Here is an 11,231-nt window from a genome sequence, read left to right as displayed (position 1 = left end):
CTTGCCCCCACTCCTGTCGGGGAGCTTCGGCCAAGGTGCCTGCGTGGGCCTGGGCCAGTATCACGGGGCATTCTGGGCCTGTGTCTTGGGACTGCTGGGCCAGAGACCAGAAAAAGTGGGTCCACCCCCTGGGTTTGGGCAGAGACCCAACGCCCTGGGAATCTCCCTTCCACTCCAGGGGACAGGAATAGTGGGTGCACTCCATTTCCTGACTCAGCCTCCCATGCCAGGGTCCCCACCCAGGTTCAGGGAGGGGAGGCCCCTTATAGACTGGGACCAGTGTGAGGGTGATATCCTGGGGAGAGAGAAGGTGGGTGAGGACGCCCGGTTTGCCTGTTTAACTCCAATTGGAAGGGAGCAGTTACCTCCCACTCCCGCCCTCTTGGAGGCATAGAGGTCCCCCTCCAGAGCTGCCTGGGGACCAGGCCTGCCTGGAATGTAGGGGCCAGGTGGCCTCCCACCCGCAGGCTTCCTCCGTTCTAGCTCACAGTCTGCTCCGAGCTCCTCAGGTTGAGGCCGGGGAACCAGGGCACTCTGGAGCCCGAGGACCTGGTGGGCTCAGCATAAGGCTCCCCTCATCCTCCATTTGGTTGAATTCAATCCTTAACATCCCCCCACCCAAGAAAACACTCTGTCCAGAGTTGTCCAGGGGTCTTGGAATCCCCCCCCCCCCCCGAGGCTTGTGTGGCTCCCACGGGGCTCCTACACTGTTCCCACAAGTATTTGAGGAGGCTGAATGCAGCAGGCACCAGGGCCTGGGGAGTCCAGTGGGGCCATGTCTCAGTCCGGGAGCTGCCACCAGAGGGGCAGTGGCCCTGGAGCAAATGCAGCCCCACTTTCCCTACACTTCCCCTTCAGAGCAGGGCTGAAACAGGCAGAGAGCACAACATGGGGAGTGGGAACTGTGAGGGGTTAGCTCCAGTGGGGGGCGGGGGAGTGACAGCAGGAGGAAGGCACCTGTAGGGAGCAGGGCTGGTCTCCCCCAGAGATGTAGGCTCAGCCTCGCTGCCCCCAGGACACACCCTAGCTTGGGACGGAGCCTGGGGAGCTGAAGTTTCTGTCCCCAGACTCACTCCCCTTCCCCTAGACTACACTGTCCTTGAAGGCAAGTTGGCTGGGAACCCCCTGCAAGGGGCCGGTAACATGGCCTTTGGTGGAGAAGCTGGGATCCCATCCCCAAGCTGGAGAGGGGCAGCTAGACAGAGGGGTGGGGCCTCACCCAGCATGCAGAACAGCGGCCACCAGCAGCTGGAACCATCTTCCTATAGGGCCTTTGGAGTGAGCAGACACTTTTACCTTGGACTTGGCTTCTAGAAGCATGAGAAAATATTTTACTGTTGTTTTAAGCCACCCAGCTTGGCGTGATTTGTTACGCTGGCTCCAGGAAGCCAAGGGAAGGGAAGCAGTGATAAGGAAATAGGAAGTGCAGTGGGGGGGGGGGGCAGGGCGAGGGAGGAAGCGTGCACCCCCATCGGGGTGGGCAGCAGGGCAGGGGATGTCTTGTTTGCTCATGGCTCTCTGGGCACTAGAGATTTTGTCATGTGGATAAACACTTGGAAAGGTGCCCCGTGCCACAGAAACTTCCACACAGTGGGTGAGAAGCTCAAGAGGGCTGCCTGGGAGCCAAATTCCACCTCAGGACACAAAACCTCCACCTCGGGAGGCCCCACGGAGCACAGGCCATGGGGTGGAGCGGGGGGGGGGGGATGATGTGGGAACCAAAGGCAAAGGAAAACTGAAATTTCCTTACAACTTACAGCCCATTGACAAGTCCTTGAAACTGGCAGAGTGACCTTCCTCTGGGAGCTCAGCTGCCTCCATGATGACGCTTTGCTAAGGGCAAAAGGCAACCTTAGCCTGACACCCCCGATCCTAGAAGTCTACTTTAACATGTAAAAATTCCTTTGGAAACTTCCCTTGTCTTTTCCTGCCCACGATACATGTTGGCAACCACACTCCAAGCTTATGGCCTGCTGATCTACACCTGAAGGGTTTCATGACTAGGATTTATTGGACAGTAGTAATGACCCTTTCCTAACAACAGCTGGCCCCCTCGAGGTCCCGGAAACCTTGCTTCCAAAATTTCTTAGAGACTTATACTATCTCTAAGCCCCTCCCAACTTGAAAGTACATAATCCATCGCTCCTCACGACCCCAGTGCAGCTCTTTGTGCCCACATTTCCTATTCCCGTGTTTTAATAAAACCACCTTTTTGCACCAAAACACATCTCAAGAATTCCTTCTTGACTGTCAGTGCCGAACCCCAACATTTTCTACGTCAGGGGACACTTCCAGGGGTCCACCGTTCAGCATTTGCTGGGGGGCCGGGATCCTCCCAGAGTCACATCCATGTGACACACATCCATGACTTTCCAGAAAGTGTGCGTTCACAAGTGTGCACACCAGCCTTCACAGGCATGTGCACGTGTTCACCTACACAACGCAGGAAAGGCTGCAGGTCTGCCTTCTCCAGGTCAGAGCCTGGTGAGCGCCCAGTGCAGGGGGTAGCTCTCATGGCGTCCAGCCCGGAATGACAAATATTGCAGGCGGGTATCAACCTAAGGTCAAGTACTGTTGAAAGGAAGACTTTGCTGGGCATTTGGACAGCTTCTGAAGCAGGGCCATAGGGCATGGAGGAAGCAGGGACACCGGTCAGTCAGGTTCCCCGTCCCAAGAGAACATCTGGTGTAAAAGAAAGCAACGTTTTCTGCACTTTGAACACTCTAGACACCAAGTGTGTGGGTTTTCCTCGCCAAGCAGTTCTCTGCAGACATTGACCGGGTGTCCTACAACTTAACTCAATTCTGACACTCTTATCCGGCATTATGCAGACCCCCGGGGCTGAGGGCCCAGTCCCAGGAGACCACCCCCTCTTCCGATGCCAGTCACAAATCCAGGTTGTCACCTGTGCCTCTGATCGATCAACTCTAACTCCGGTCAGGGTTCTCACGCCCCCCCCCCCCTTCTCAGCCTCCATAATTTGCTAGAACGGCTCACAGAACTCAGGGAAACCCTCACTCATGTTTACTGGTCCCTCGTCAAGGATAGGACTCTTGGGAACAGGGATGGAAGAGACACACAGGGCAAGGGGTGGGGAGGGGGCTGGGAGCCTCCAGGCCCTGCGGGGGCGCGCCACCCTCCCGGCAACTCCGTGTGTCCGTTGACCTGCCCGGAGGCTCCCGAGCCCCTTCCCTTGGGGTCTTTGTGGAGGCCCCGTGACACAGGTGTGGTTGATGAGATCATCGGTCCTGGGTGATCAGCTCGGTCTCCCACCTGCTAATCACAGGTTGGGTCCCCCGAACACCAGCCCCCAAGGCCCAAGGGTCACCTGCTTGGTGGGAACCCAGGTAAGGTTGAAAGGGGCTTGTCATGCACAAACAGCAGTCTCCTCTCCGCGCCCACACATGGAAGGACAAGGAAAATGCAGAGTACACCCAACGTGGCTGGAGGCAAAAGCGCATTCAGGAAAGGAAAGCCGGGGCTGTGAAATGGTGGTCACGTGCAGAATGCCAGCCGAGCTGCCTGGCCCAGGGGGCCTGTCCAGAATGGCCAGCCCCACACCACTTCCCCGGCCTAAGCTGCAAGACTGCCATCCTCCCCTGACGAAACCCACATCTCGGCCCCTCCACGACAATCCCAGGTTAAAGCCCGGGTCAGGGCCACCATCTGAGCTCTGGCCAGAGTGACAGTCGGGTTTGGGGATCTCACTCGTGAGAAGCTGCCCACCAAAGATAAACTGGCCGGCTGCAGAACAGGGCCCCTAGGAGACACGGGCCCCAAGCCGTCAACGGGGAAAACACCTTGGACACAACAAATAGGGCTCCGACCCCCTCACAACGTCCGGGGACCCTGGGCTAGCGCTGCTCAGGTCAGCCTCACCGGAAAAGCCCCGAGCAGCACAGGACCGCGGGGCCGGCGGCTAGGACCCCCCCGCTCGCCCGCGGCCCCGCCCGCAGGGAGCCCCGCCCACGAGGAGCCCCGCCCCGGCCCCGCCCCACCGAACGCCCGCGGTTGCCATGGTTTCCACGGCGCCGGCGCGAATCCGGGCCTCAAGCCAGCCTCCCTTAGGCCCCCTCGTTCCTCTCTAGCGCTGGGCGCCCAAGCGACGCCGCGAGATCCCCCAGCACGCGGACCCCGCCAAGATCGGTGCTCCCACCGCGGCTGCCGGCTGCAGTGCGCAGGGGCCGGCCTCCCCCGAGGCAGCGCGCATGCACCGTAGTACTTCTGCGCGAGGGGAGGGTGCGTCACCATCTCTTAAGTCTCGCGGGGAGGAAGCTTGACAACGGCGCCGCTGGTGTAGTGGTATCATGCAAGATTCCCATTCTTGCGACCCGGGTTCGATTCCCGGGCGGCGCAAGCGTCTGTTTTAGTTTTCCCCCATGTCGACTAGACGGACTCGCTGACGACTGCAATTTCAAAAGAAAACCAGAACCGGGGAAGCACCAATTCTAGTGCAGAGCGAACGAGACGATTTCAGAGAACAAGAGCTTTGAAAATGCCAGAGCGGCCACGGACACCCGGGCGCTGAGCTGATGGTCACCTGTAAACCGGTGACCCCAACTCACTGCCCAGTCCCCTCGGCTTGGCTGCCGCTCCCGGTGCGACTCCCGCGGCTGCGGGCCCCTTAACGCGCTGCGCGCCTCCTCCTGGGAATTGTAGTCTTTGGGGAGGCCGGACCACAGCTCCCGGCAGGGTTCGCGGCGACGGACTACGGCTCCCGGCGGGCCTCGCGGCGACGGAGTACGGCGACCCCGCGGGCCGGCTGAGCTGCTGCGATGCTGGTGGCTGCGGCCGCAGAGCGGAACAAGGAGCCTATCCTGCGTGTGCTGCGGCAGTACATGGACCCGGCCCAGCGCGGCGTTCGAGTGCTCGAGGTGGCCTCTGGCTCCGGCCAACACACGGCCCACTTCGCGAGGGCCTTCCCCCACGCCGAGTGGCAGCCGTCCGACGTGGACCAGCGCTGCCTGGACAGGTGCGGAAGGGCTCCCGGAAGGCCGGGTCCCGGCTGGTGAAAGTGGGCGGGAAGCAAGGGCAGGTGGAGCGGGGCCCGTCCCGCTGTCCAGACTCCTCGCGCCACCCAGACCCCTCGAAGGTCCCCCAACCAGGTGCTGCCCTTCCACAGCATCTCGGCCACCACTCAGGCTCAGGGCCTGTCCAACGTGAAGGCCCCGCTGTACCTGGACGTGACCTGGGATTGGGAGCATTGGGGCGGGATCCTTCCCCAGTCGCTGGACCTGCTGCTCTGCATCAACATGATCCACATCAGCCCCCTCAACTGCACCGAGGTCTGTGGGAGCAGGTCTGTGGGCCACGCAGCACCCCTCCCGGTGCAGCAGGAGGGGGAGCAGGGCGGCGGTCTGCCCCGCGTCTCAGATGGGGCACTGAGGGCTCTTTCAGGTGCGTGGGGGAGAGAACGCTCTTCAGCGGTGCCCTGTTTTCTCACTCCCCAGGGGCTCTTCAGAGCAGCAGGACACCTGCTCAAACCCAAGGCGCTGCTCATCACCTATGGGGTTAGTGTCCCTGCCGGAGATGGTGGGCCTCCCCTGGCAGGCCAGTCCTGGCCCCGATCCCAGCCAGTCTATGCTGAGCTCTCCTTTCGGGACTCTCTCATTTTGGTTTCGGTATTTTCGGTTGCTTTCTCCCACCACTGCTTGTCACCGTTAAACCCCACCCGGTGTCTTCTTTCTCGAACTCCCTCCTGGCCACCTGCCAGGCTCCCTGCAACCCCTTGGCTCACCAGCTGGTCCTCAGCTGTCCCCCATCTTGGGGGCAGGGAGGGCTGTGTTCTTTTCTTTGTCTGAGTGCCAGCATGCCGGTCTGTTTGCTGAGGAACGGCTGACCCCGTGTCTGTGGGTGGCCGGCAGAGCTGTCTTCCCGTCTCCACAGCCTTATGCCATCAATGGGAAGATCACCCCGCAGAGTAACGTGGACTTTGATCTCACTCTTAGATGCAGGTCAGAGCTGGATAGGTGGGGGGCCTGGCTGGGAGGGCAGGTGGGCTAGGTGACACCCCCCAGCCACGACTCCACCTTCTCCCCTACCTCCTTCCCACTGCAGGAACCCTGAGTGGGGGCTGCGGGACACAGCCCTTCTGGAGGACCTGGGCCAAGCCAGTGGCCTGCTCCTGGAGAGGATGGTAGGTGGGAAGGGCTGGGGGCACAGGTGACCTCCCTGGGGACCAGGGGCAGCTGCTCCAGCCGAAACATCTTCCCTAGGTGGACATGCCAGCCAACAATAAGTGCCTGATATTCCGGAAAGAGTAACTTTCTCCTGCATGTTTCTGTCTCCACCAAGACCCGTTCTGGAATAAACCCAGATGCCAGCCCCTGCCTCCCAGGGCTGGGCCCTGGGGGCTGCCCTTGCTTGGTCTGGGGGCTCTTGGCTGGTGGCCACTGGGCTGCTTAGAACCTGGGAATAAAGTGTTTCTCGCTGCTCATCGCTGATGTTAACCGCGCCTGCTCCTGGGAGCATTTCTGGCGGTGCCGGGTGGGCAGGCTGTTGTCTCCAGGGGCTCTGCACTAGGGGTGGGAGGGGTCTGGCCTGTGGAGTCAGGGCTCGGGGGCATCCTGGACCGTGTTGCTCCGCTCCGGCAGCAGAGGAAGGGGGAGAGCTCAGGGACTGCCGAGGCGGGACTGAGCTGGCTGCCTGGCTCTGCTGCCACGAGAGGAGGTGCCCATCTCGGGCCGGTCACGGCCTGTGCTCCTGCAGGGACATGGGGGGCTCCCGAGGAGCCAGCGCCGCCTCGGGCAGCGGGTTACCAGCCGGAAGGCAGGCTGAGTGGGGTGAGGGTCCCACCAGGAGGTCCGGCACCCGCAGGCCATGAGGTCAGGCTTTTATTCAGCAGGACAGGAAGGCAGGGTGGGCAGACACTGGGGGCGGGGGGGGGGGGGGAGGGGGGGGCTAGTCCTGGAAGCGGTTCAGCAGCTCACAGGCCTTCTTCTCGAGCAGCTCCGAGATCTTTTTGACACGCTTCTCGCTCGCCGTGCGGACGTAGCTGCCAGCGTCCAGCACGGCCACGCCGTCTCGCACCTCGCCCATGATGACCAGGGGGCCGTCGCCCGCTGTCACGTTGGGGCAGGGGCAGGTCCAGTCCATGCCGCTCAGCGTCACCTCCAGGTACTTGGTGCCCAAGAACCTGAGGCCCATCTTGTCATCCTTGAGCACCTCGTCCAGGGCCACGCGGGCGATGCCGCCGCCCCCCACCTCGGGCTCCTCCAGCACCTCGGTGAGCCTCCCCACGATGGCGAAGTCGCTGCGGCACAGACTCAGCGCCAGCTTGCTCCGCAGGCGGCAGGCCCGGCAGGGCGGCGTGCGCGGCACGGGGCAGGCGTCCTCGCAGCTCGCACGGCTCTCGAAGTTGTTGCCGTTGCCCTCGCAGCCGCCGTAGACGAAGGGGTGGCACTGCCGCAGCAGCGGGCTGTAGGCCCAGCGGGGCTCCCAGCCCTGGCAGCGGCCCTGCACGGCCGGCAGCACGCAGGCGTCGCCGGGGCCGCGGGCGCAGGCCCGCTGGCACGCCTCGTAGGTCTCGAAGCCCCGGCCGCCGCCCTCGCAGCCGCAGGCGGGGAAGGTCATGCAGCCCCCGCGCTGGGGGTCGTACTGCCAGAGGACCAGGCCGGAGGGGGCGCCGGTGCAGGCCTGCGCGGCGGGCAGGCACTCGGCCGGGTCAGGGGGGGTGGGCGCCGCGTCCCCGGCCGGCTCCCGCCGGACCACCGACAGCGGGAAGTCGGCCCGCAGCAGGCCCGCGGCGTTGCGTGCGGTGCACGTGTAGAGGCCGGCGTCCTCGGGCCGGGCGTTGTAGAGCACCAGCTGCCCGACGCTGGTGACCACCACGTTGCCGTACATCTGGTCGGGCCGCATGATGAGGGTCTCACGCCGGTTGCTCTGCTTCTCCCAGGTCACGGCCGGGGGCGGGCGGCCGCTGACCTCGCAGTGGAGGCTGGCCGTGCCCCCCACGAACACGGCCTGCGGGGCGGGGCTGCTGTAGAGGGCGGGTGGCGTCGGGGCATCCCCGGGCGTGGGGCGGGCCGTGGTCTCGGGTGGGCCGGGGCTGCTGGGCGGCCAGCTGAGGACGTGCTTGCAGGGCACCACGTGCAGGCGGAGGCCGCGCAGGCAGGCCTCCGCGTCCATGTAGCAGCGGTTGTAGTAGGTGAGGCCGTCGGAGGCACAGGTGAAGCTGGGCTCCTTCTCGCAGCGGTCACGGCAGCGGCACACGGGCTGCCCGTCCCAGATGTCGCAGTCGGAGCCCTGCTGTGCGCACGTGAAGCCCTCACAGGAGGCCGGCGGCGTGGGCACAGCAGGGCCGCCGTCAGGGAAGCGGGCCGCCACGCAGCTCCGCAGCCCACACACGTTGGCGCAGCACTTCTCGGAGGCCGGGCAGTCCTGGGGGGGGGGGGGGGGGCGGGGGCAGCTCAGCGGGGACCCCAGCTCTGCCTGGCAGCCTGTCCAGAGGGAGGGGGGCCGAGCTCCTGCTGCCCCTCCCAGACCTGTCCCCCCCGTGGGAAGCTGAGCGCGTCTGCGGAAGTTTCCCTCCTGTTCTCTAGAGTGAGCCACAGCTGCCCGCCGTCTAGGGGGCCGTCACAGGTGTCGTCTCCCTGAGCCTCACTGCGTCCTCAGACATTCCCCCTACAGGGCAGGTTTCACCGCAGAAACGAGGAAACCGAGGCCCAGGGCGGGGCGTGCACCACGTGCTCAAGGCCACTGCAGGGCTGCGGGGCAGAGGTCCCGCATGGCCCCCTGCCTTTCTGGCTTGCTGGTCCCAGGGTGCGGGCAGGTGGGTTCGGGGAGTGAGGAGGGGGCTCTTAATCTTCAGACGCGTGAAGGCGCAGACTGGGGGTGTTCCCTGGGACCCTCGTATGTGCAGCAGCCCAAAACCAGCAGCAGAGCGTGGGGAGCCTGAGGATTGGGGCCCAGGATTGGGGGGGGGGGGCCCGCAGTGCAGCTGCTGGGTTCCCCCTCTGTGGGCAAGGCCTGGGTGCAGGGGTAGGGTCTGACCAAGCCGCCAAGATGCCCTGAGCCCCCCACCCCCACCCCCAACGAGGGCCGGCGGGGGTGGTGCCTCTGCTTACCTGGTCCCCGATGCACTCACGCTCACAGGTGCTCTGGGCATCCACCCACAGGTTGGGGCTGAGCTGGTTGGGGCACACGCCTGGGTGGCTCCTGGGTCCTGGCGGCAGGCTGGCCCCCAAGGTCAGCCCAACCACGAGGAGCGGCAGCAGGAGTGGCCTCGGGGCCAGCATGGGGACCGCCAGGACAGGGGGTGGGGGATGTGACCACCAGTCCCTCCTCAGGCCCTGCCCAGCCTCCTCCCTGAAGGCATCTGCCTCCCCAGGCCTGTGGTCGCTGCCCCTGCCCTCCAGCCCCCAGCTGATCCTGGGGCTCTCCCCTCACCCCCAAGGTCTAAGCCCACAGCAGATGCTTCGTCTCAACACCCCAGTCCGAGGGGCTGGGTAGGTTCCGGGCCTCTCCCAGCTCTGAGTCTGTGCGTGCGGCGCCAGCCCCTCCCCTGCCTGGCCCCTCTGTGGTCAGCGCAGGGCAGGGGGTGGGGAGGGGAGGAGAGCTGGGGAGGGGCCGAGGCCCAGGAGCACAGAAGACACTGGCCGCGAGGGTCACCAAGGGGCGGAGAAGGGCCAGAGAAGGGCTGGCTGCGGCGGGAGGGGAGGGGAGGGGACACTGTAACTGGAGCCCCTCCTCCCTCTGGGCGCGCTGGGCTTCGGATGGAAGGGCCCTGGGATCAAAGCTGCCTCTCAGACCCTCCCAGCCCAGGTCAGGGGAGGGGGCCAGGCTGGCCAACCCCCTCCGGCTCTCCAACCTGCCCCAGCTGTCCAGGGCCTGGGTCTCCCCCAAGCAGGCCCAGGCCAGCCCCTTCCTTAGATTTATTTCTTCTAGACAAGACAGAGGCACAGGGGTACCGTGTTCAGCCCAGCAATGAGTAAGCATTCTGTTCCTTCCCAGGAAAAACTCCACAACCTTCTCCTGGGAGAAGGGTCACGACCTGCCAACGGGTCTCGGGGTCAAATTGAAACCCTTTCTAAAGTTAGTGGTGAGGTCCCTGAAGCACAGGGGTGCACAGTGAACTCGGCCTGGGCCTTTCCATGGTGACCCTCAGCAGATGAGGGTTGGGGGAGGCCAATGCAGGGCTGGCCTTTGCCCCCGCCCCCAGGATGGCCCTGGTCCAGGCTCTTCCACAACTGGACAAGGCTCATGCCACCGAAGTGAGGTCCCGTGACGACCAGCAGGGAGGGAACTGTGTGCCCCCAGTATGGCCCCCAGTCGCACAGGCAGCAAACACTGCAAACATGGCTGGTGTGAGCGAGGCACTGGGTGTATCTACTCGGACGGACTTGAATTTCAGTGGTTGTGGCCCCATGTGGGGCCAGTCCCTAGAGGCCAAGGCCACCTACAAAGCACCCTGGAAATGGGGGGGGGGGGCGGTTTCCTGGGAGCTGCACAAGCGCCTGGGAGGAGGAGCCTTCCCTCAGACGGGTACGGAAGCCCCTCCCTGGCAGGGCTGGCAGGGAGAGCTAATGCAGCGAAACAGGACAAAGCCGCTGGAACCCGCCCTTCCAAACCCTTCCCCAGGGTCTGGGGCCCCACCAGCATCTGCTCTGAGATGGGATGGAAAACATCCCATGACCCCACGTCTGACCTTATGACCTAGGAGGCAGAGTAATAAAAGCCGTGTCTGGTCAGCGTGAGACCGGAAGACGGCCCAGATACGGAGAATGCATCCCGGGGGACTGTGGGCACGGGGTCCAGGACGGCCCCTCAGAGCTGCGGTCAGAGGCCCGGGTCCCCGAGCGTGGGGCTGCCAGGTTCAGAGTGATCGTTCCCAACCCCCCAGTGCCCACCACAGCCCTGGACTGAGCCTCACGCACTGTCGCCTGGTGGCTTTCCGGCGAGGGCGCCAACTCCAGGCCCGGGTAGTGCCGTGCTGAGCGCTGGCAGGTGGTGATCCCGAGTCATCCGCTGCATCCCTGGCTCTGTGCCCACCACCCTCGCAGGCAGCGGAGCGAACTCAGCAGTTAGGCCCTGGACCCACGGACATCGAGGGTGTTCCTGCCCTCGGAGGCAGCGCGGCACAGAGCGTCTCTGTTGCACCCGTCCGGCCCACCAGGAAAGGCAGTGCAGCCACGCTCAGCCCTCACAGCCAGATGCGCACCAGCCGTCCAGGCCAGGCGTGGAGGGGGTGTCAACGAAGCGGCACCGGACCCACCCTGCCACGTCACACCCAC

The 11,231-nt window shown here is 64.2% G+C and overlaps 2 protein-coding genes and 1 non-coding gene across 4 annotated transcripts; 2 read left to right on the top strand and 1 right to left on the bottom strand.

Moving 5' to 3' along the window:
- The first annotated feature begins 4,285 nt into the window (after positions 1-4,285).
- On the top strand, positions 4,286-4,356 carry TRNAG-CCC. The gene has a single exon. It is a non-coding gene; the product is annotated as a tRNA-Gly (tRNA).
- Positions 4,295-6,438, top strand: METTL26 (methyltransferase like 26). 2 transcript variants are annotated; one of them, XM_030301304.1, is made up of 6 exons: positions 4,295-4,972; positions 5,123-5,299; positions 5,451-5,510; positions 5,887-5,954; positions 6,058-6,136; positions 6,216-6,438. In XM_030301304.1, the coding sequence occupies exons 1-6, from the start codon at positions 4,776-4,778 to the stop codon at positions 6,244-6,246; spliced, it is 612 nt and encodes a 203-aa protein (XP_030157164.1). In that variant the 5' UTR covers positions 4,295-4,775; the 3' UTR covers positions 6,247-6,438. The 2 variants fall into 2 exon arrangements, with proteins under 2 accessions (XP_030157164.1, XP_030157163.1); XM_030301303.1 differs by having other exon boundaries at positions 4,312-4,972; positions 5,123-5,285.
- Positions 6,439-6,846: 408 nt separating this feature from the next.
- WFIKKN1 (WAP, follistatin/kazal, immunoglobulin, kunitz and netrin domain containing 1) lies at positions 6,847-11,176 on the bottom strand. The gene is made up of 2 exons (XM_030300157.1): positions 9,066-11,176; positions 6,847-8,379 (listed from the first exon to the last, which is right to left on the bottom strand). The coding sequence occupies exons 1-2, from the start codon at positions 9,234-9,236 to the stop codon at positions 6,901-6,903; spliced, it is 1,650 nt and encodes a 549-aa protein (XP_030156017.1). The 5' UTR covers positions 9,237-11,176; the 3' UTR covers positions 6,847-6,900.
- Positions 11,177-11,231: the final 55 nt, after the last annotated feature.

Source organism: Lynx canadensis, chromosome E3, assembly GCF_007474595.2.
Source record: "Lynx canadensis isolate LIC74 chromosome E3, mLynCan4.pri.v2, whole genome shotgun sequence".
Lineage (NCBI taxonomy): Eukaryota > Metazoa > Chordata > Mammalia > Carnivora > Felidae > Lynx > Lynx canadensis.
This window is presented reverse-complemented; position numbering and strand designations above follow the sequence as displayed.

Bases quoted from the DNA above. Each gene is read 5' to 3' on its own strand.
- METTL26 (XM_030301303.1), top strand. From the start codon at position 4,776: ATGCTGGTGGCTGCGGCCGCAGAGCGGAACAAGGAGCCTATCCTGCGT. The intron at 5,286-5,450 runs GTCTGTGGGAGC...CTCACTCCCCAG, and splicing joins GCCCCCTCAACTGCACCGAG to GGGCTCTTCAGAGCAGCAGG. The intron at 5,511-5,886 runs GTTAGTGTCCCT...CCGTCTCCACAG, and splicing joins CGCTGCTCATCACCTATGGG to CCTTATGCCATCAATGGGAA.
- WFIKKN1 (XM_030300157.1), bottom strand. From the start codon at position 9,236: ATGCTGGCCCCGAGGCCACTCCTGCTGCCGCTCCTCGTGGTTGGGCTG. The intron at 8,380-9,065 runs GTAAGCAGAGGC...CCCCCCCCCCAG, and splicing joins GTGAGTGCATCGGGGACCAG to GACTGCCCGGCCTCCGAGAA.